Genomic DNA, 26,127 nt, shown 5'->3' with positions numbered 1-26,127 from the left:
GATTGCATCAGCGGTATTAATTTGCGATATTCTAAACAAAACATCTTTAACAACTTCACCATTTTAGTTGAAGTTTTATAGAAGGGTTTATAAGGGTATCCGAGCGCGAACCTTTCTACGAAGACCTTTTCACTATTTAGAATTATTAATATTATATAGCGAATTTTTAAAATTACACCGACATATTGTTCTCTCAGAATATTCATTTAGTACAAATAGTCACTAAACGCGAGCCAGTTGATTCTACATATAGTCAATAATATTCATAAATTCGTCATTATCAGAGAATATGTAAATGACTAGAAATAATTCTCTATTATGTGTTTTTATTCATGTAATAGAAGAGACCTTTTATTTAGATTTTATTGATACGAGCCACTTGTTGTTCATAACTTTGTTAATATTTGATAATTTTCCAAGGAGATGAAATTGACATGACAACAGAGAGGTTTCACTGGAGGTTGTTTTTTTTTGCGAACTTTCATTCCTTTTTGAGCTGGATCATGTGAAGAATGACGTGAAATAATCTAAGTTAGTTTCTAGCACTGAGACTCTGAACTTCTAAACCGCTTCCACGACCGCGTTTCTGAAATCTATCTGGTACTGGCTGCGCTCATCACTATTATGTGTGATTGGCATCTGTAACATTGATTGGCGTGGTCGCCATAGCAACTTGGCCAATGAGAATCTTCGTTATTATTGTAAGGGAAAACGCCAGCAAATGAACACTCTATTTAGCAGTGCACCTCCTGATCAAATGTGACACCTATCTATAGCGCCAGCTCCTCCCCTGTGTTTATCACTAATAATGTCGTTGTAAGCACGAGAACAAGCAATCGTACAAGAGATCAGGATTCCTAGCACTTCTCACTGAGGTAGGGGAGTCCAGCTCGAGAGCTATCGGACACTGACACTTTATTCCTTCTATGCAACTTACGGAATAGCCTGATCTGTAGTGTGATCCTTCAACTCTCGCAGCGAATGGCGCTGGGCATGGGGCCTGCCGCCGTCCCCTTGTCGGGCTATAGCCCCATGTTTATCCTCCCCACCCTGAACTTCACCGTGGGCCAGGTGGCTGCTGTATGTGAGACGCTTGAAGAAAGTGGAGACGTTGAACGGTTGGGCCGATTCCTGTGGTCTCTACCTGTCGCCCACCCTAATTGTGCGGACTTAAACAAGAATGAAGCCGTGCTCCGAGCCCGGGCGCTCGTATCTTTTCACACGGGCAACTTCCGAGAGTTGTATCACATTCTGGAGAACCACCGTTTCTCCAAGCATTCCCATGCCAAGCTGCAGGCCATGTGGCTCGAGGCACATTACCACGAGGCCGAGAAACTCCGTGGCCGGCCACTAGGTCCAGTAGATAAATATCGGGTTCGGAAGAAGTTTCCCTTACCCCGGACCATCTGGGACGGAGAACAGAAGACCCACTGTTTCAAGGAGCGCACGAGAAGCCTTCTACGAGAATGGTACCTGCAAGACCCCTATCCAAACCCCACTAAAAAGCGCGAACTAGCGCAAGCAACTGGTCTCACTCCAACCCAGGTAGGAAACTGGTTCAAAAACCGCCGGCAAAGGGACCGTGCTGCTGCCGCCAAGAACAGGTGAGCTTCGTAGGTATAACACATAACTATTTATTAATGTTCATTATCAAGCTCTTGTTAGTGTAATTAATACCGAAAAGTCACTGAAACTAACACATTCGTAGTATCGAAGTAACTTTAGTATTTTATCAAATATATCGAAGTAGCAACTTTTAATTTATATAGACAAAATAATGTCGCCATTGAATGTTGAAGTAAGTAGAACATTCTAAACACAGATCAGAGTACCGTCACAAAACAACTTATATTTATGTAATGTCCATACGGATCACAGCTGCGTTCAAACTATGCTCTGACACGAATAACCGCGCTTACCAATGGTACACAATCGAATAATTCTAGCCAAAACATATCGTCTTCTTATAAATAAATATTTTATCTTATTGGTCTATATACATGTAAGGGTGTAAATATTTGTCATATTTCCAGTATGACAGTATTTTATATTTCAAACAAACAATATTAATGTAGTATATTGGTCTTAACTTTACCTTTTAAACTTTCAAAGTTTAACTTTTGTTGTCTATTAATAAGCCACGGGCTACCAGATACGACTACTTACGTACAGAACCACCTGTTGGCTTTGGCTGACCAAAGAACTGTCTCTGAAACCACGTATCAAAATTTGAAGGAAGCCCGGCATGGCCAGGTGTTTAGGGCGCTTAACTCGCAATCGGATGGTCGCGGATTCGAATTCCTGTCCCACCAAACATGGTCGCCTTTTCAGCTGTGAGTGCGTCATAATGTGATACTTAATCAAACTATTCGTTAGTAAAAAAGTAGCCTAAGAGTTGGCAGTGAGAGGTGATGACTAACTGCCTTCTCTTTTGTCTTACGCTGTTATAATAGGGACGGCTAGCGCAGATAGCCCTCGTGTAGCTTTGCGCAAATTCAAAACAGGTTAAGAAAACAAAACTTTGAAGTTTAAAATTTGTTTATTTGTGTAACTTAAGAGAGACAAATGGGTAAGATCTTACATAATGTTTGTTTTGCATATTTATGCTGCATGTAGCATCGCAATTAAACTTTGTTACGTTTACCAAAATCTGAGGCTGTCACAATGAAGTTCGCTAAATAAATATTAAGTTCCTTCTGTTGTCACAGAAAACGTGTTCGTAACATTTGTTCAGTACAAAATTGGCGTCAAAATAATAATGTGTTGTTAATGTGCAGTAAAATATTAAGACTATACTTTGTTTCAAACATAAATATCATTTATATATCTTTCAATTAAAATTAAAAACTACATTACAGAGCAAATTCAAACTATGCCTATCGTAATATTAGAAGAACCTGTTTAAATATCCACCAGAAATAAGCTCTCTGAAGTATGTGATCTATACACGTATGGAAATAAATAAAATTTATTGAAAAATATATACAAGACATCGCTCATATTTATACTGTATACATAACATATATGAACAAACATACTGCTACTATATTTTATGAGATTGTGTTGAAAATTTGCATGTTTTATCTTTGTACGAAAGTTCGTTGCATTGTCTCTTAAATGATATATATATATATATAGACGACTAATAAACACTGTGTAATTCGACAGTCTCCTATTATTATTATAGGTTTATTTATATAAAATTCCACGTACTTCTTTTGTGTATCAAGACTATAATATAGATTACTTATACACTCTCAGAGAGCGATTAATGCACCTGAATCTATAAATAATGTAAACATTTTTTTTTTTTTCTTGTAGTTTTATTTTGAAATCACCTTTAAAACCACTATCTAGATTTCCTTTGTGTTACTTAGCAGTTGTATTTATAGCATTACCTCTTTCGGTAAATAGTTTGAACATGGTTTCTTCTAAAGAAATGCAAATACACTTTTGAGTGTATAAGTTCTGTATAACGTGATATTTTCCCTCGCATGGATTTTAATAATTTCAATGAGAAACCGACTAGCCTTGTTGGACCAAGAAAAAATGTTTGAAAACTAGAGCACATTCTTTACGAAGGATAATGCAATAAATAACACAGAAACTAAGTAGCAAATCGGCTCAAACTAAATCATCGTATGTTTTATCTCGGCTTTTACAAGATTTCCATCCGTTTATTAAACTAAATACAACCGTTACCATAAAATCTCTGCAAGAAGCCGAGAGAAAATATTCCATTTTGGTTGTATACTATTATTTTGATTTGCCAATCATATACAAATTATTTATGAACACATAACATAAGAAAAACGTGTTTTCCTGAGTCAATAGAAAGTTGTATTTTACAGTTTCAATTCATTCCTCTCTATTTTTTTAAATACAAATATGTTTCTCACAAAAGTTAAGTAATATGTTATTCTTGTTGTTGTTGCTTCTATTGCCGCGTAATTATTGTTATTTCTAATATTCGGAGGAAGTATGTGTGTTTTCTTATAGCAAAGCCACATCGGGCTATTTGCTGAGTCCACCGAGGGTATTCGGAAGGAAGCTTGCATTATAATCAAAAGGTTTATAAGCGTAATTATATACCATAGGTCCCCACCTTTCTTAACCGAACTTACCTAAGATCTTTTGTTAAAATACTGCTTAATTAACAAGATACAATTTGGAAAACAAAAATGAAGTTGTAGTTAAAGGACACGTAACGAGAAATTAAGAAATGCTTATTCGTAGTAGATGTTATAATCTACAAATGATATATGCAGTCTTCACGTTTCGATTACAAGGAAATTTAACATCTAAATAAATGTAAACTTTGTATATACATATATATGTTGAATGTAACATTATTCAGCTTATAACCAAGAGGGTTATATATATAATAAAAGTTGTAAAGTTTCATTATCGTAGTTTCTTATTACGTCACAGGCTCTTACCATCATTTTTCATACAAAATAACGCCTTTTACGAATCACTATTCTAAAGACTCGCATGTAACCACTCTGGACCAAGTTTTCAAGATTTGTCTAACTAGGCCTTTTTGTTCCGCCTGCAGTTTTCTGTATCGCGTGCAAGAAGCTGAGTTAGAGAGTCACGCTACGTAAAACCGTTTCCCGTCCTTGTGAGAAACAAGCGCTCTTATGAATATAGCCCACTCACTATCTCAGTCATGACATACTGACAAAGTATGGCTGTTAAAATAAGTTTTATACACTGTTGCAGAATCCTACGATTCTGGTTTGATCAACACCATGCCGATACAGGCTTCTGTCGCGCGTATACAAAACTACGGCATATAAGCATATTTATTTAGGATGAGCTTTAGAAGAATTATGATCAATTTATCTCAGCTTCGTTACTTAAATGATTTACAGTATCTTTTAGGAAAATTTTCTTCGCAGAAGTATAGTTATATTATATACTTAAATAAACTGTACATGCATATTAAGGTCGAACAATTCCGTTAAGTGTTTTCTTTAAATATTATTAATTGAAAAGTAAAGCAAAGAAAACCAAATTTTTAGCCGAAAGGGAGGTTTGTGAATATAATTAGAATTATGATTACGTATTCATAAAAAGGAGACAAATACCACCTAGTAAATATAACTTTAGTATTTCAAATTTAGAACACTGTAAAGCCACAGTAATGAGTAATCTAACGTACGTAAAAGAGAATCTTAAGCTAAAATAAAATTATTTTAAAACATATTACGCAATGGAATACCAGTAAGGTAATGTTTTAGTCTTGACTGTAAACGATTCGATAACCTGTGTGTATTGCGATTCGTTTCTATCACTTTATATGGAATTCACGTTATTACAATAGCTCAATGCATGGTTCTGTATTTCCAGGCCTGGCATGGTCAAGTGGTTAGGGTTAATCTGTAGATCGCGAGTTTGAATACTCGTCACACCAAACGTGCTCGCCCTTTCAGTCGTAAGAACGTTATAAGTGACGGTCAATCCCATTATTCGTTAGTAAAAGAGTAACTCAAGAATTGACGGTGGGTGGTGACGACTAGCTGCCTTTCCTCAAGTCTGGACAGGCAGCCCAGAAAACCCTCGTGTAGCTTTGCGCGAAAATTCAAAACAAACAATCTGTACCAATCTGTATTTCATCTTAAAAGGTTATACTGTGCAATGTTCGAAAATTATGGTAAAACTGTGTAGTTTTGTGTGTATATTGTATCATTTAATGTATAATTATGCATACTACGATGTAACTGTGGGTTTTATACGTAATTTCTGTGTGCATATATTGTTACTTAATATTATGGTTTTGTGTATGAATTTTGAAGTATAACATAATTTTATGTACATATATTGTTACTTAATATTATGGGTTTATGTGTGAATTTTGAAGTATAACATAATTTTGTGTGTGAATTTTGTATAACATAATTTTGTGTACATATATTGTTACTCAAATTATTGTTAATTTTCTTCATATATTGTTACAAGTATAACCATTAGTGCGATATGTTCCTGCATTTTGTTTGCTTTTGCTTTCAGATTTCTTAAACGTTTAGTTTAATTAAAGTGTGGTGGAATTACATATGTAGCTTTAACCACGAAACTGCTGTAATTTTAAAACTGTTGTATTATTTAAAGTTATACACGTGAGAAAGTCTATCCAGTGAGAAAAGTATGGTTTGTTATGTTCACTTATTATTTATAAAACAAAATAGTTGAGCACCTGGCATATTTCGAAAGAAAAAAATGAAATCAAAAGTCAAACCTAATTAATGTAATCACGAAACGTGAAACATGCTTTCACTCCGAACTGAGCTGAGAATTTAAAACGTATAAAAGCTTTAATTACGTTTCATCAGCGTGTAGATAAACGTCTGGTCATATAAACCAATCTTTTACATTGTTACAACTGCAAAATAGTTTGAGTTTTATACATCAAACTTACAGGACGTGTGTATTACATGCGTATATGCAGTAATTAAGTTGCAGATGTGATTCATTTCAAAGCTTTTGGATCATACTATGAAGTTGTTTGCATACGTCGAAGATAAAACGTGTGAATACAAAAGGCTGAGTTTAAATGACGTGTAGATTTCAAAGAATAAGAACACGTGTGGATGAGAAAAATCAGATGTAACATGTCTTTCATTTGCAGAAAAGGGTTAATAACAAGTGATTCATTTCTTTATGACGAAACATTTATGTAACCTTAATGACAGTGTATATGTACTAAATACTCTATCAACTGAATATGTATCAGAGTAGGCCCGGCATGGCTAGGTGGTTAAGACTCGAATCGAATCCGATGGTTGGTAGTGTGAATCTCCGTTGCACCAAACATGGTCATCCTTTCATCCGTGGGGGAGTTATAATGTGACGGTCAACCTCAATTCCATTATTCGTTGGTAAAAGAGTAGCCCAAGAGCTGACGTAGGTTGGTGATGACTAGCTGCCTTCACTCTAGTCTTACACTGCAAAATTAAGAATGGCTAGCGCAGATAGCCCTCGTGCAGCTTTGCGAGAAATTCAAAAACAAGCAGATAAACAGTATAGCAGAGTAAGGAGATTTACTTTTTGACGTAATTTAATCGGTAATATGCGGTGAAAAATAAGTTTATTTCTTGCCTAAATAGTGGTAACAGATTTGTCTATTTGGTTTGTTTTTCATTTTGCGCAAAACTTCAAGAAGGCTATCAGTGATAGTTGTCCTCAATTTCACAATGATAAGCTAGAGGGAGGCCAGCTAATCAACATAATTCACCGTCAACTCTTGTGCTACGTTTTTACTAACGAACAGTACAACTGATAATCACATTATAACGCCCCTACTGATAAAAGAGCGAGTAAGTTTGGTGAAAGAGATTCGAACCCGCTGTCCTTAGATTGCGAGTGGAAGGCTTTAACTGTCAGGCCGTGTTAAGAGATGAGTCTTGTAGCTGTCCTAATTCACTATCCTGAAAATCCAGTGAGATATGATGACTTATCATTAAGTGACCAAATGGATGTCGCTAGCTGTTTACGTCGTGAATCAATTAAGTTGATTGATTTGGTTAACATTATTTACATTTCAAACTGGTAAGATACAGGTGGGTTTGTAGATGAATGAACTAGACATTCAAAATGCGATAGTCAATATGGCAGAATAAATATCGGCCTTTCTCAAGAAGAAATCAAAGCGTGTTAGGTCGTGGTGTGATTGATAAGACTTGTAAGCTTTCAGCTGTGTAGACAGACGCTCGTGTAATTCGCACACATACAGAACTATGCGACCTAACTGCTCGTTAAGCAAAAGCAGAGCAAACTTTTTTACCATTTGTTAGGAGATCACTGCAAATCAATGCAAAAATATTAAGATCAGTGCATGTGAGACGGGAGAAAGTTTTTGAAGTGACATAACACAAAAAACTGGTACCAGTAACGTGTAAACGATTTTGGAAGTTTGCACTAATACTACCATATTATCATATTGAATTTAGCGTTAGTAAGAACATTGACGATTTGTCAGACTTAGGGTCTGGTTCAGCATTCTAGGTGGTTAGTGCGCTCAAACTGTAACCTGGAGGTCAAGGGTTCGAATCCTTGTCACACCAAATATGCTCGCCCTTTTATCCGTGCTGGGGGGGTGGTGTTATAATCAATTTCAGTCCCACTATTCGTTGATAAAAGAGTGGCTCAAGAGTTGGGTGTTGATGACTAGTTGTTTTCCTTCTAGTCTTACATTACCAAAGTAGGAACAGCTAGCGCAGACAGCTTTAGTATAGGTTTGCGCGAAATTCAAAACAAACAAGTACTTAGAGTTACACGTTAAGGTGTGGCCAAGGTACACAAAGATGATATATGTGCCCGTTTCGTGCTGCCGCTGATGAACCGTTCTCGACAGGCCGGAAGATTTGATTAAATGTCTCATTATTTCTTAGCTGCATAAGACGACCAACAGGTACATCAGAAAATTTTCTATTGCACTTTTCAAATCCTACACCAATCTATAATCCATATAAATGTCATACGCTCATATGAGGAAAAAATAATAAAATATTACTCAGAGGTTTGTTAAAATTGTGTCTTTTCTAGCGAATCGGCTTTTAATTATATAACTATATCCAGAAGATTGCATAAGAATTATTTCAATAGGGCATCTGACCTTTTTATTCTGTTAAATAGAAAGTTATTTTTGAAAAGACTTTTGTATGATTCCACAGAAGTTTTGATTTCGAAAATGCCATCGAGTATATGGATAAAGACACGAATCATTGTGGGAACAAAATCTACGTATAAGAGATAATCACTTTCACGCATTATAAATACCAGCTTTCCTTGATGGATAAACGCTCGTACGCTTCAACGTGACTGAAGCATTGATTACTGACTATGTATGTACACATTTTGTTTCCGACGTGAGAGTGAAACATTTTGCCGAAAACACATTGATATACGTTTCTGACACGTGATTTCTGTGTAAACCTGCTACAGGCGTTAGAACATGTTTATTATATATTCGTGTGCTAGCGAAATAAATTACTAATAGATCATGTGTATAAACTGCTATCATCAGCGACCTCTATGGGGATAAGAATGAAGTTTACTTATACATTAACAAAGAGTTGTGATCGTGTATATTATTTTCATCGTGATTACTAAAAAAGAAAATTTCGTTTTATTCAGTGTCTTTGTTTGTTTGTTTTTGAATTTCGTGCAAAGCTACTCGAGGGTTATCTGCGCTAGCCGACCCTAATTTAGTAGTGTAAGACTAAAAGGAAGGCAGTTTGTCATCACCACCCACCTCCAACTCTTGAGCTAATCTTTTACCATGAATAGTGGAATCGACCGTCACATTATAATGCCCCAAGGCTGAAAAGGGCGAGAATGTTTGGTGCGACCGGGATTAGAACCTGCGACCTTCAGATTATGAGTCGAACGCCTTAATTCACATGGCCATGCCGGGCATATTCAGTCTCTTAATGTCAAGTAATGTGTATGTAATTACAAATTCCATTTTGGTTTGTCTAGCCTTGGACCAATGATTAGCCTGCCGGACTGTAAATCCGAGAGTCCCGTTACCGCAGTGGATATACTAAAACAATAAGGATCATATAACACTATTTGATTAGAGTACCCCAACAACTGTGATGTGTGTTGTCAACAAATTGCACCTTCTCTAGTCTACCAGTTCTAAATTATGACGGAAAACGTAAGTTCAAGTGATGCCAGGTGTAATCTTTCAGCTAAGTCATCCTCTCGTCTTCAAACACTAAATAAACTACACGAAATTCGTCTTCAGGCCATAAAGTGTCTTCGTTAGTGATACATTTATATAAGTGGCACTACTTCGAGTTTATTAGACACAAGGTCTGAATAACGTTTTCAAGGAGACGAAACCAGCTAAACAGCATTAAACACTAAGAATACTCAGTAATGATGATACCAAATATGTACTTATGTATGAGACTCGTACAGTCAGTACTAATACAAAGTTAATTCAACTTATCTAGTACGATTGATATAAACATTGGATAATAATTACCTTATAATGAACGGCATCGGTCGAGCTTTTTTTCCGGATGATGACAGAATAGATATCAGAACAGTTGCTAATTTCATAACTTGTATTGTGATGATTAGTTTTGGTGAGCTTGACTTGAAAAATGTATTATGATTTAAACATTGCGGAGCTAGAATAATTTTGCAAGCACTATATACTTTTATCATTTCCAGACTGTGTGAGGGAAATGAGAAGAAAACGTTATATGTTTACTCAATATATTTCATCAAATATAAAGATGTCAAAGCAGCGTTTTCAATTTCTATTAGTGATTCACAAGAGTCGACAAGCGCTATGTACCTTATGCTTCCAAAGAATTTTAATACATTTTTTAAAGTGGCAAACACCTTTGGTAAACACCCGATGCGGTAAAAGAGTGTGTAATACAGGCAGCAAAAATATAATATCAAGTGTAGCGTATATCTGTTTTCCTAATGGAAATTTGAAAGACATTTATGTCTAGGTACATTCCTGTATATAGTGCAATTTAGCATCATAAATTTATAAGTTTTATTATAAACTTTAAATATTTGTAAGTGAAAACGGGTTATATTTCTTCTTAAACCCTAATTAATAATATAAGAACTATTTTATATTTCTTTTACGTAATATGACCAACAATTTGGTCCTTCAAAGTTGTCCTTGCGCGCGCACTCTTCAGAAAAATAAAATTTAAAACACCCTTTAATCTTCAGGAAATCAACGATTCCCCACTTAAATTCCGGTAAAGAACAAGTATTCGCTATTGCCTAATGCAACATGCCCCATAAATCATTTCCCACTTAGAAAAATAAAACTGTCTTAATTGGAGCCCAACCTTTCGATTTTTTTTCCAAATCTTAAAGCTCTGTCCTGTTGTCCAAATATCTTTCAAAATATAGCAAAAGTTAAAAAACAACGAGGCCCAATCTGTCTTCACAAAAAGCTTGTGAACTTCATTACGATCACTCTTTCTTTCTCTTCCCTCAAGAGAAAATAAAATAAGAGATCTTATCCCATTCCTGTAAGATAATCCTTCCACCACTGGAATCATCCTAGTAACCTACCTGTGAACCATCTTCAATAAGTCAGTATCCTGTGTAGGATAACTAATCTTAAATTGTGCACATTATTTCAAATGATGTCTAACTAATGATTTATGTAAACAGATAATTACATCTTGTGACTCCAAATAAGCATGTTTATAAACATAGCGTAAAATCTCATTAGCCTTACTGAGGGAAGACAGCTAGTCATCACCACCCACCGCCAACTCTTGGGCTACTCTTTTACCAACGAATAGTGAGAATGACCGAACATTATAATGTCCCCACGGCTGAAAAGGCGAGTATGTTTGGTGCGATGGGGACGCGAACCCGCGACCCTTAGATTACGAGTTGCATGCTTTAACCCACGTGGTCATGTCGGGCCGCCTTGAAATATAACACAAATGTAAAAGCTAGAAGAGTTATTGGAATGTCGAAAATAAAATAAAATTTACAATAAATATTATTGAAATGTGAGTAATAAAGAATGTGATTAATACTGTTAAATAATAATGTACTTTTATGGAATTATTATCTGAACATATATTTTCTCCCATTTAATACATTCTTTTGATCAGAAAAGTTAGCCCCATAATATAAAATCGTTTCAAATCTATTCTTGTGTGAATAAAATCATAGTAAAATATTCATGTTAAAGTCGAACTATTCTCTTTATTTGCATATACTTACTAAGAAATTTGAAAACGATTAATGAAATATAACAAACCAATACTGTCTTAAGCATGGAGGTATTCGATATTAAATAGTAAACACAAGTAAATTACCGTAGTAGTAATAAAAACACCGCGAGGTTTGGACAAAAGATGATTGTAATTTTTTGAATTAAGTACAAAGCTGCACAAGGGGCTATCTGTGCTCTGCCCACCACGGGTATTGAAACCCGGATTTTAGCGTTATAAGTCCGCAGACACACCGCTGAGCCATTGGGGGGCAACAAAAGATGAACAACTGATGATTAAGTTAGTTCACAGGAAGTACAACAATATCTTGATTAATTGTTTGTTTTGGAATTTCGCGCAAAGCTACACGAGGGCTATCTGTACTAGTCGTCCCTAATTTAGTAGTGTAAGACTAGATGGAAGGCAGCTAGTCATCATCACTCACCTCCAACTCTTGGGCACTCTTTTACCAACAAACAGTGGGATTGATCGTCACATTGTAACGCCCCACGGCTGAAAGGGGGAGCATGTTTGGTGCAACGAGGATTTGAACCCGCTACCCTCAGATTACGGGTCGAACGCCTTAACCCATCTAGCCATGCCTGATCATCTTGATTAATAGTGACACCAAATAAAACTTGGTATGTTTACAGCTTCGACTGGAACACCATGCTTATGCTATGACCGAAATAACTCGAACTAAAACACTAAACTAAACTGCTTGATCGTTGGCAGCAGTCTCAGTTCTTCTTTCTTCTCTAGAAGCTTAAAGAGTATTCTGTTAAAACAATGACAAAGATAACAAAGAATGGATACGTTTTATTTAGTTTCCACTGATCGCATACAAGTCATAAAACGACCACAATTTTTACCCATGAAAGAACCAGAACAGCAACCTGAGAAGGTAATATTTTTAAATTTTTAAGACTAGATAATTCAATGATTACATGGAAATAATTTAAGTCGGACAACGTTTATATCTTTAATCAGTGGTTTAATGAAACAACCCAAAATTGTTTTATTAAATAAATTAAATAAGTTTAGCAGTCGGCAATTCAAAGTTTTTTCAGTTTGTCTTGTGTGTCCTTTAAATTATCGAGCATATATTGTGACCAGATGAACCATGACCTCAAGATGCATTAAACATCAAACTTTCAATACAACACCATTTAACACACACATAATCATCGAATTATATGTAACATACCTACAAATCATAATATACTACAATAGTAGCCAGATTTTAATACTAATAAATCATAATTATACTGTAAAAATTCCTTGTACATAACTTATTTGTAGATTTGGATGAACGAATCATGTAGCATTCTTAAAAACACTTTGAAATAATCAGAATACAGGCCATGATATAAAACAATATACAATAGTAAGATAGCGGTACCCTTGACATGTAAACACTAAATCATAAAGAACAAATTAAAAAGTACCAGGATCATATTTACAGAAACACTTAAAAATAATTGATAAATATATGTCTCTTTGAAAACACACCTAAGTTTGTTTTTTTGTTTTTGAATTTCGCACAAAGCTACTCGAGGGCTATCTGTGCTAGCCATCCCTAATTTAGTAGTGTAAGACTAGAGGGAAGGCAGCTAGTCATCACCACCCACCACCAACTCTTGGGCTACTCTTTTACCAACGAATAGTGGGATTGACCGTCACATTATAACGCCCCCACGGCTGAAAGGGCGAGCATGTTTGGCGCGACAGGGATGCGAACCCGCGACCCTCAGATTACGAGTCGCATGCCTTAACACGCTTGGCCATGCCGGGCCCACCGGTTTTTAGCATGCTACTAGGGAGAATTCAAAAATGTAAACTTACATATAAAGGTTAAATGACCAAGCTAACAAGAATAAATATGACACTAACGTTCTGTAAATTAACTCTTCTTGATGAGATTAAAACATCTAGAGTCCACATTTTGGAGGCAATAGATTGCGTTGAATTTAAAACAAAAAATATTTTGCCTGTGTGTCTATTTTAACGTTGTATGCTATTTTATATCATGGTTTTTCTAAGTTATTTATATAAAAATAAATATTCAACAGTCTCTTTTCTATTTCAAACAATGGTGTATTGTCTCTTTTGGGAATGTTAGGAAGGCCAAAAATATAATACATTCATGAAAAATATAATTTTTGTCTTCAATCTATTCTAAGCTACTATAACTATCAGTGTCACCCCCATAGTCTTCAGAATATGCACAAATACAATTTAATTGCTGTTATTAACTTGGTTTGGAGTTTGTTGTTTTTTAATGGTTAAGTACTTTGAAGAAAGACATTGGCATTAATGTTTTCAAGTTTGTACGTAAAGTGTAACTTATGCATTAGTTTACGTATGGAAATATTTGCACATGCAACTACATATATGTACGAGCTTGTACTTAAAAAGTAGGATTTATATTGGAAAACCACAAGCTAAACGGCTATATTTAACCATGTTGACTAGCTAAATCACATGTTGGTCCATAGTGTATAATGGAAAGATGAAAAATTAATAATACGCATGAAAATAATAGTAAAAGGCTTAAAATAAGTTGTTGAAAAATTTAATAAAAATATAGTAAAAAGTGAAAATATTTGTATTTCCATACACATGAAACACAGCGTTTCGGGCTAAGATCCTTCTTCGGGCAATGTCAGTAATTAAAATAGAATGAAGTTAAATAAATTATTTCTTTTCCATAAAGTTGATATCCATCGTTTTGGCTTGTGTCCTCCTTCAGGTTTGTTACTCTTTGAATGGGATCTATATCTGTATATATAAACAACCATACTTGTCTATGTAAATTTATGAATTCCTTGACGTACGTATGTGTTGTGATTGTATGTAAACTCATGGATCATTAATCCTTTTTTGTTTTTGTCTCTATATCTGCTGGACCCGCATTTTGATCTTTTTAATTCATTCTTCGTTGTATAGTTTCTCATGGTGTATGATATTTTATAAGCTATTACTTCAAGCTCTGTAATGTTTATACATTTTTATACTTTATAATATGTGTGTGTGAATACGTGTTGAAGTATATAGAGAATTATTCAACAAAACTTGGGTACAAGGTAAAAACGTCACGAGTGGTTATTATTTACTATAAAACAAACGAGAAAACTACCGCCACTGTTTGGCTTTTTTGTTCATTTTCTCGAAATCGAAATATATAAAACTGAAACGAAACTGGAATAAAACTTTTGAAACGAGATGAATTTAACTGTGTAATTAACTGTTTGATCAAACCTCAGAAGGCAGGATCATAGTAATGCTTCTCACTCAAGTCTCTGTAACGGGTGAAACTATACTATTTTAATTTTCATTTGATAAACGGTGAGTTGTGCAGTCAAGAAAGTTGTAAGAGTAATTATATCCTATCTTATATCACACAATATTGATTCTATCATATTACACACTCTGAAAGAAGACAAAATTTACTGATCATAATATCAATTTGAGAAGTGTATCAGATCCGTACATACATATATTCTATTGCACCCACATAGTTTCAATGTTTATCAAGATTCCATATGACATTATGTTTAAATTATTATTATGTATGCTTACATTGATTATTTTCTAAGCGTCCTTCAGATGGTCCAATATTTTTAGGTATAACTGACCTTTTGCTTTTTTATGCAGGGGCATTTGTTATACCCGAAGGGTTCTCATACATCGCACAACTGATGTTACTGAGCCTTGGTTCAGCACAAGAGACTCTTTTGAATTCTAGCTTCTACCAAGCGCGAGTGATAATTGCTCATAAAGTGAAAATTTACTGGTTTTGTAGTTATAAGTCATTGGTAGCTTCTAGGGAAGCTAGTAGTTTTAATAAATTGTTCATAGCAATTACCTTCGTCTTACGAAGCAAGAAATATTTTTTTTCTACTCGTGTATCACGTTATCTCCTATGTATCTATTTATCTACCTTTGTTTTTCTATCAATGTTTCTATTTTATGTTTCTATCTGTTTTCTTTATCTCACTCTGTTTTCGCACTTATATTCATATTTGCCTTTTCTTTTATCTGTTTCTCTTTCTAGCCGTTTGATATATTATAAACTAATGACATAGTATTTCTGAATACATATGCACATAAACTGAAACAATACCAGCAATATATTTATAAAATCCATGTTTGTATTACTTTAACAAACAATTTATCCCAAGTCACTCTTATTAGTAGCTATTTGTGCTACTCTATCGTTCATGTTTAAGAAATTAAAAGTCTAAAAAAGTCTGTTTCGCTATCACTAATTTGTATTAAGGTAATTAACAATTCCTGTTATAATTTAAAGAAAGTTATTAAAATGATTTTTTCCATAAATTTTTATAATTTGTACTTATGACAAAACTACTAAAGTTATTTTCTGACGTCTCTTTTGAAATAGTGACCATAGGAAAGGAAGCCAGTCAAGAGCACTGCACCTTCCACCATCCAGACTAAGCGACAAACAATCATTCTTATAACACTCGCACCTTAAAGTGCTGGAAATATTTTATAGTATCGTACGGAATCAATACGGATCGCTAGGTTTAAATAGAATACACTTTACTTTACTACAGACACTACAATTTTAAACAGGGTATTTCTGTAATTCACACTGTCAACGTACAATGGAAGAGACGATGTTAAGTCAGCGTAATACATGTCGCATACTTCATTAGTTAACTCGTTATTAAGATAAACCCTAGGTTCTGTGGAAGATTTCTCGTGCGAGGTTTAATATTTGCATTGTTTCATTCCCAATTAAAGTGGGAATTCTTTTTTCGTTGACAGCAAACAAGATAGTAATTTTTTTTTTTCTCTACTGTACCTTGGAAGCGCTTTGAAGGTCTATATACTTGGCCACGTAAACACATTACATTACTCACACACAATTTAAAAAAGGTTATATTTAACAACAATATTGCGTTTCTTTCTACACGCAAGGTATGCTTGGCTGACCGAGCTTTATTCTTCTAATTCCTAGACAATGAATACGTGCAATGATATTATTCCATATCCGGGATTTCATGGTATTTCAGTTGCATGATAAAGCCACTATTTGTGTTTGGATTTCATATTTTGAACACCGGGTGCCTGAATGGTTTTTATTACTTCTAGTTTCTTCAGATTAGCTCGTTAATTCATAGCGTGTGTACAACGAACGTAAGTGATATGATCTAGGATTTACAAAATACAAACGTAAGAGACACTGATCTTCAAGCGTGGAGCTATTTCGTATTCATACATGCAAGTTTGATTTTATAGAGGGACATCTCAGAACTACTGGATATAAACTGGATTCATATAGATAAAATGACTGCCATCCTATGACTATTTTCAGAACTATGCATACCAAACAAAATCTATTGTTTACTTCAAAATTTTTCTTCATCAAAATGATTGACACTTTTCATTGTTTATGGATGAAAATATCGTATACCTTCGAGCAGCGTTGTAAATTAACATCGATAGAACTAAACTTTACAAACCATGACCTGACCTTCTAATTATTGAATAAATGTATCAGGAAAAACAAACTGCGTTCCTCTAAACTTTGTTCTTTGTTTCAACTTACCAACCGTAAAATATTAGATTTATTCCACGGTTACTTCTTGTCTCTGCTTGTTCCCTAAATTAGCAGAAACATGCTGTGTTTATTTTACGATGCCTGTTTGTTTTTAAGTATTCCTTAAAGTAACAGTAGCATATTGTGTTTACTGCATAATTAGTTTATATATAATTGTTCCTCAAACTAACAGAAAAATACAGAATTATAATTTACTAACAGAAGCACACATAATCAGTTTCTGTCTCATTGTTTCTTCCTTTGTATTCCACTATTTTTTTTAATAGCAACTGCAGGAAGGCACTACACTTATTTCATAATTACTCTTTGTTTCCACATATATAATGTTCATAACTTGCTACCAGAAAGATCCTGGAGATTTTAACGGCTATTTCTTTTCTAGTACCTATTTTACAGTAAGTTTTAGTCTTCCGAAACAAATGCTGTTAAAACAAGTACACTGTCATATTCATGTTTATCATCCGAAAGTACATAAATCACAGCGATCAATAAAAAATATATCAGTTCTATCTGTAATTGTTTTAATCTTCGCAAATGTCTTTGTATCTGCTCTTTCGCTTTAGTTGCAGACTTAGCATATTAGCTGAACAGCCTTCATATTTTGATTGGTTTGAATTTCGCGCAAAGCTACACGAGGGATATGTGCTCTAGCCGTCTCTAATTTAGCAGTGTAAGACAAGAGGGAAGGCAGTTAGTCATCACCACCCACTCTTGGATTACTATTTTACTAACAAATAGTGGGATTGACCATCACATTATAACGCCCCCACGGCTGAAAGGGCGAGCATGTTTAGCCCGACCGGGATGCGAACCCGCGACTCTCAGATTACGAGTAGAGTATCTTAACCACCTGGCCATGCCGGGTCTTGAGAAATGGATGATACGAGCTAGTACAATATCTTTCACATAGTATAAAGCTTTTAAAAACTTGTTAATGTTGATATCTATTTCTATAACGTGTGGCTTTGTTATAAAACTCTTCTTCAGGAGCTTTGAAACAATAATAGAAGAACAAGTAAATTATTTTCCAAAACAACGATGAAAAAGTTTTAAAAAATAGTTTTAACACTTTAATGCTTTTTAATCGTTTTAGAAAGAAACTTAATATTTTTGTACATATATATATATACGTGCATTAATTAATTATTGCGATGTTCTTACTACAGATAAATTACAGGTGTTAATGAAAGTTGAAACTTTTTATCTTCTACTTCCACAGTATGCTGTGTTATGTATAATATATTAAATTCTATGAAACACCCATCATACTGGTTAAAAGATTGTAGACTACATCTTGATACATGACACCGAAATGCATGCTTGAACTGGTTGTGGGAATACCGCACGGGCCACTGAGTCTACTAAATTCAATAACACAACGTAGCTGGTTTCTCTAGACGTTATGACACATAAGAGTGTATGTACTGGCACCTATTCCATAGAAATGTGTTCGAAAACTGAAAATGGAATTTATATAAAGCAATCGCGTGGGTAACTTATCATAATCGCTGGCTGTAGGTTAAAATTCTCGATAGTTACAGGGTTTCCTGAACATTTTTTTGTTCATCAAAGCATGACCAAATCCTTCCTTTCTTTAAAGAAGCATAGTGGCTCTATATGGCATTATCACCAAGCCACAGGAAATCTTGGGAGTTGAGCTAGCTTTTGGACACACGCAGAGATATTCATTCATACTGGGCCTCCGGTGTTTAGTTTGGTTCCTTTCTTCTGGATGGTGTTCCTTATTTTCATGTATATATTTCACAAGTTAGATGCCAGTCTATCCCGTGCAAGCTTAACTAACAGTTTACAGATTAATTAGCTTTAGGTTATATACATATATATATATATATAACGTAACATGACAGTTATATATGACAACATAACAGTTGTTTGTAAAGATGTAAGATTGAGAGGAAGTTGGATGCAGTACAGATTCCGTGACCAAAATAAATGTACACAATAACATTGGTTTTTATGTAAAAGGGAGTAATTTAATGAAATAATAGTAATAATAAAACACACGTAAGTGTCATATATATATATATATGTGTGTGTGTGTGTAAAAACATTATTCTAACAGTTAAGTGAATATTAACATCACAGTATGTACGTTTTATTATAACACAGGCATAATGAGCTATCCGATGTGTCCAAAGAGGGAGGAATCGAATCCCTGATTGTAGTGTTGTAAATCCGAAGACTTACCACTATCCTACTTGGTGACTGTTAACAATAGAAGGAAAGACTGTGTCAAAAACAGGAATACAAAAACCTGTGATAAAAACGTTTTAACTATTACGGCAGACCTTAACAAAATGCTGCGTATATTAAAAAGATCACCAGGGAACAAACTATAACGTAGGATATAAGATGTACCCTGCGATTTAAAGGTTACTAAAAAGAAAATTCTTCAAAGTGGTGGGGAAACACATTATACCAGTTTGGTAATATGTACGCTAGCCTTACATGTCAAAGAAATAAGAGTAAACATAAGACAAGAAAGAAAGTAATCCGAAATTTTTTGCCTTAACTTTTATATATAGTGATAAAATAGTATAAATAATTTTGAGACATAATTTTACCAATACAGTTCATTTGGTACAGATGAAAATTGAAAGTACCTCAGTGCGTAAAATGGACGCACAAGAATTAATCATGATGTTAATTTTATAAAAATTTGATAAAATAAAAAATTCAATATATGGTCTATACTTTCTTAATAGTAATATGCCATATTTTTTCTATTGTAATTATTATAAGTCACAGTTGCTTCTGTAAAATGTGCAACAAGTTCCAATGTTTCAATATCAATATTGAAGTATCGATACTAAATTAATATTTAGTTGATTTAATAAAGAAGCATTAAACAAAATTATTAATATATTTTGTGATAAATACAAAAATATAAAAATAACAATTAAGAATTATCTGCTTGAAATTACCGATAAATATGTTTAATAAGTTGGCTCGACATGGCCAGGTGGTTAAGGCATGCAACTCGTAATCTAACGGTCGCGGGTTCGAATCCCCGTCGCACCAAACATGCTCGCCTTTTCAGCCGTGGGGGCATTATAATGTGACGGTCAATCCCACTATTTGTTGGTAAAAGAGTAGCCCAAGAGTTGGCGGTGGGTGGTGATGACTAGCTGCCTTCCCTCTAGTCTTACGCTGCTAAATTGGGACGGCTAGCGCAGATAGCTCTCGTGTAGCTTTGCGCGAAATTCAAAAACAAAAAACAAAATAAGGTCGTTTAAACCTCTCACCTCCCAGCGACTCAGGGAATATACAACACCAAAAACAGAGCTATGATAATTATAAGAGGAGGGGGCACAACACAAAAGGAGTATTGCGTAGTTTTTGCATAATAACAAATAAATATCTTGGTACTATTTTCGCGAGTGCATTAACATCATTATTGCACATAAATGTACAAGCCCTTATGAAAGTTAAATAAATGTCTGACAATTAGTAGTTGGAGTAGATTTTACGAGGAAAATTAATTGGTTGAGTTTCAAAGCTTTTTTAGTCCAGATAACTTAGTTGGTTGTTTAATACATTTATACTAACATTATTTACCTACTGTACTATTAATATTAACTTATTAATTTCATTGGGTATAGAATGTCAGTGTCAAGAGATAAGTTTCCCTTACTTACCCCTACCGGTATTTGTATTTTATATTTCTTTGGAGAACAGCCACGTTCCCACAACTGTTTGCAGACAGTGAAGGGTGGTATGTTTTGGTCTTAAGCACCTCCACCTTGCTTTCCACCCTTTTTTTATTTTTACTTACTCTTCTTTCTTTTACGTGTGAGACAAGCGGACGGAGGTTAAGCCTGTCAGACGATGTGTTCCTATCGTTATATTTCCATGGTTACTTTCAAAACCCATCTTACATCATATAGTACAGATTGTGTCATGGTGATCTTTTTAGTTTATGCAGCGTTTGTGATTGTAGTTAGAATCTTTTTGATAATTAACGTATATATGAAAAACAAGTCAAAATGTTTTTTTCTTTCACTCTTAAAATAACCAAATAGTGATGCTGATTATTTAAACGTCCTATAATTAGGAAAGTCGTAAAATTCTTGCATTCAATAGTGTCCGTGGATTTAATTTGTTGTTCAAAGAGTGTGTGTTTTTCTTAGAGCAAAGTCACATCAGTCTATCTGTTGAGTCCACTGAGGGTAATCGAACCGCTTATTTTAGCGTTGTAAATCCGTAGCTCTACCTCTCTAGGGACGTTGTTCAAAGAAATAACGATATTATAAGTTCAAATGACGGAACATCAAAAAGTTCTTTAACGGTTTTTTTTTTTTTTTATTTCGCGTAAACCTACACGAGGGTTATATGCGTTGGTTGTCCCTAATTTTGCAGTGTAAGACTAGAGAAACAGCAGTTAGTCCTTACCACCCACCGCCAACTCTTGGGCTACTCTTTTACCAACGAATAGTGTTATTAACCGAACTTACAACATCCCCACGGCTGAAAGGATGAGCATGTTTAGTGTTATAGGGATTCGAACCCCGCGACCCTCAAATTACTAGTTGAATGACTTAACCACTTGGCCATTTCGGGCCTCTTTAACGGAAGCGTAAAAAATAAAATGAAAACAATATAATATTTTATTTTTTATTAGTTATAAATTGGCGTAGTCAACCGATTCACGTTAATTGCATAAAATACCTCAAATTATTATATTGCATTATGTCTTCAATAGCGGAGTTTATATAATCTTAAGAATCAGACTGAATGTAAGAAAATGTACTTACGCAATGTTTTGTGAGCTGCTACGCCACAGTGCTCGTATTAATTATATAGCATTTATTTTTGATTAATATAGTAAAGAACGTTTGTCTAAAATTGCAAAGAAATAGGTCACACATGTGTCATCAATTTACATTGTAGTTTTTTTTGCCTTTTCCTAAGCCATTAGGCCCGGCATGACCAGGTGGTTAAGGCATTTGATTCGTATTCTGAGTTTCGCGGGTTCGAATGCCTGTCGCACCAAATATGCTCACCCTTTCAGCCATGTGGACGTTATAATGTTGCGATCAATCCCACTATTCGTTGGTAAAATAGCAGCCCAAGAGTTGTGAGCAGGAGGTGATGACTAGCTGTCTTTCCTTTAGTCTTACACTGCTAAATTAGGGACCGTTAGCGCAAATATCCTTCGAGTAACTTTGCGCGAAATTCAGAACAAACCAAATGTAAGCCATTAAGCAATAATTTTACTTTTGCAAATTTTCCCAAATTGTATTTGACATTTATTTGGGTAAGACAGTCACTTCATTTTGGTAACAATTGATTTATTCGTAATGCTTTCTGAGGCCATGTGACCTGGTACAACGTAAGCCGCTAGAGGGAGAAAAGGTCAACAGCGTGACAATTGGAAAACATATTTCTTAAACCGGTTTAATACTGTGCTAATTATAACAGATAAATCAACGAGCTACAGTCAAACAATGGTGGTTATTATGCATTACTAGTTGATCGTATACTCTTCAGAAATACATACATTAGATGTTTCCCAATACTTGCTACTGTTGCAGTAATAGTGTGTGTGTGTTGTGTGTGCGAGAAAACACTTCAGTGGCAGACACGTTCAAAAAAGTATGAACTTAATCTACAGAATTTATCACAATGAATCTTTCTGCTTCACGGCTTCATCGGAACGTATAATCTTGGCAGAAATTCAAGATCAGATCCATAATATTTTTCAGTTACTAGTGAGTTTTTTTTTGCACAGTGTTATCCTGATGAGACCGTAATTCGAAAGGTCGATTATAATAAATCGTCTACAAATTTGGAAATAATTGTTTTATATCAAAATAGTTATACAGATTATTTAAATTAATATTATGAGAGTGAAAAATAAGAACGGTGTAACAAGGAGAAAAACGCTGATGCTTGCTACATTTGTGGCAAATATAAATTATATATTTAATAATATTTTACCAATAATGAATTTATTATTCAAAATAAAACCACGAAATTTATTTAGAAATTAATTGCTTAGGAAAAAGCGAAAGACACTGTGATGTCAAATAATTGCACGCATTTGATATGTTTTGTTGCACATTTTGACATAGTTTCTTTACTATATTTATCATAAATATATGTGTGGCAAAGTTAATACAAAAACTGTGACATATACATCATAGAGTTGTATATTTTTTATATTTACCTTCCAAGTTATATTTGAATATAAGTTTGTTCTAAAATGTTTAAAATGCCCTGATGTACTGTTATAATTGTTTCAGGAAAATGAACTAAATGTAAGAATTGTTCTAATACTATACATAGCTATTCTCTCTTGATATACTACTTGTTTATAAGCTATAATAACAATTGTATTTTTCTAATGACCGTATCCTGTCTGATATATATTGTGTTGTTCTTACCACCAAGCTTGTCAAATTATATTAAAAAACAACTAATTTTTTTTAATGATGTTTCTTGTCTTGGTATATTATGTATATTATGAGTAGTAATGAAACCTGTATTGTTTTCACATGACGACCAGAGGTTCAAGGGAGAGAATGATAGATATGTTTCATGGTTGTAAGGTAACACGGTCAAGATATCAGTCTTTGACGAATCAGGCTGGTAGTACCAAAGGTTGTCACAAGGAGCGGATAATGCTCAATGCTGTAGCGTTCCAAGAAGTACCACCAGGGGGAATATGGAATATCTCTGGGATGTCTGATTTAATGGATCTGTTCCAGTCTGTAACTAGTTGATATTGAACTTTGATTGATCTCGTTCATAAACATTTATGAACTTGAAGATGGCATGCTCTTTAGCATTATAGTTTCGTTTTGAGTTTACTTATTGATAAAATATATTTTATTACAATGAAATTTTGTACAGTAAATAATATTAGATTTTAGAACACATACAACGTACCTGTTCCAAAACCTAATCTTAGTTACTGTAAAACCTGTATTTGTAATAAAATATCTTTACCATTATGTTTATTTTGAGATATAAGATTAACCAAGATTATAAGCATCTGCTGCGTTGGAGTATTTTTCGAATACGCATACAGATTTTCATTTCTAACAAAAAAGCATAATCACCAATCAGATACGGCTCTATAGCATGGAAGGAAAAATGATTATTAAGTCTACCATAGTAAGTATATCACAGTTTTGTCTATTTCTGAATTACGGTAATTTTGTTTTTCTATATATTTTATATGATATTCTAAACGTTTGGTTTCAGGAATCATCATTGCCTTCATAAATAACGATGCCATTTATTAATTACTACATAAACATATGGTAATTAATCTCTATAACCTAGTGTGCTTCTACTGAAAAGAAAAGTAGTGCTGGCATCCAGAAAATATTGAAAGAGACCAAAACCAGTAGTAAAGTTGAACCAGTAGAAGAGAACCAACAGCCAGGTTCGTTGACCGTTATATAACACGAAAAAGGTTCTGAGTCGTCTCATGCTTATCCTATCGGTAATTAATAATGCATCAATACATGAACTTAATTAAATAAACTGAATATTCAGATTTGTCAATTCAGAAAATTTTATCCTACCAAATTATGATGAGAGTTATTTAAATACTGGACCCAACGGTGAAGATTTTCATCTGGAAGAGTAAGATTATGTCATAATGTACACTAATATTATGTAGTGGAACGGAAAAGTAGAATTAGGGTTAACATATTCATTAAACACATTAATAAACATTGTTTTAAGCTGGTATACTATTTTTTATTTGTTTGAACGCCAATAATGGAAATTAAATAACCATCGACGTGATAATTTTAACTCAAATCACCCTGTTTTTGATAAAACAATAATAATCTTATTATATATACAGTGGTACCTCGGTTCTTGAACTTAATCCGTTACAGAAGGCTGTTCGAAAATCGATTTGTTCGAAACCGAATCAATTTTTCCCATAAGAAATACTGTAAATTAAATTAATCCGTTACAGACCTCCAAAAATTACGCATTATGAAGCATTTTAAGTAAAAATATTGCTTATTTATACCTATATAATAATACTTACATGCATAAAGTCAACCACAAAAACTATAAACACAATAAAAAACAATAAATGAAAATTTAACTGCACTTTACCTGTGCTGAGGAGACCTGATGGCGTAAGTGAAAGGTGGTGAGGAACGTGGAGAGTAGGAGGGTTATTATTGTTTGGAAGGGGAGTCACCTTCCATAAAAACGTCAGGTAACTCTCCCCTGGGGTTTTTTCTCTTTTCCGTCTCTTTGCACCGCTACAACCTGCTTGAGACTCACTGGACCTATTTCTCATTAAAAACTTATCTAATGAGGTTTGCTTCTGCCTGCATTTTAAAATGTTTCTGAAGTAAGACATGGCATTGTCATTGAAAAGGTTTATGCTGCGGTTTGCTACAACTTTGTCAGGGTGAAATTTTTCCACAAAACTTTGTAACTCTTCCCATTTTCCACACATTTCCTTGTTTAGTGAACTAGGAACATCCTTCCTTCTCTCCTCCTCATCTGAAGACACTTCCTCAGTTGCCTTCTGTTGCTGCTCCTTCTGAAGGTCTTGGAGTTCTTCCGTGATGAGCTCAGTGTTGCGGTCTTCCACCAACTCTTCCACATCATCACCACTCACATTCAAGCCCATACACTTGCCTAGTGAGATAATATCTTCGACAACTGGCTCAGCCTCAAAGCCTTCAAAGTCTCTATCTGCTACTGATTCTGGCCACAATTTCTTCCAGGCTGAGTTCATGGTCCTCAAAGACACTTCCCTCCATGCTTTGTCTATGATCCTCAAGAAATAGAGGTTATTAAAGTGATTTTTCC

The 26,127-nt window shown here is 34.4% G+C and overlaps 1 protein-coding gene across 1 annotated transcript in view; it reads left to right on the top strand.

The window, feature by feature from the left end:
• Positions 1 to 819: 819 nt before the first annotated feature.
• LOC143222839 (homeobox protein SIX6-like) overlaps positions 820 to 26,127 on the top strand; it is a 44,834-nt gene continuing 19,526 nt past the window's right edge. The window contains exon 1 of the mRNA XM_076449923.1: positions 820 to 1,604. Within this exon, the coding sequence (XP_076306038.1) occupies positions 982 to 1,604 (623 nt within the window). The 5' untranslated portion in view covers positions 820 to 981. The remainder of the gene's footprint in view (positions 1,605 to 26,127) is intronic.

This window comes from Tachypleus tridentatus, chromosome 8 (genome assembly GCF_004210375.1).
Source record: "Tachypleus tridentatus isolate NWPU-2018 chromosome 8, ASM421037v1, whole genome shotgun sequence".
NCBI classification, from domain to species: Eukaryota; Metazoa; Arthropoda; class Merostomata; order Xiphosura; family Limulidae; genus Tachypleus; species Tachypleus tridentatus.
The sequence above is the reverse complement of the archived record's forward strand: the minus strand, read 5'-3'. Positions and strand labels throughout refer to the sequence as shown.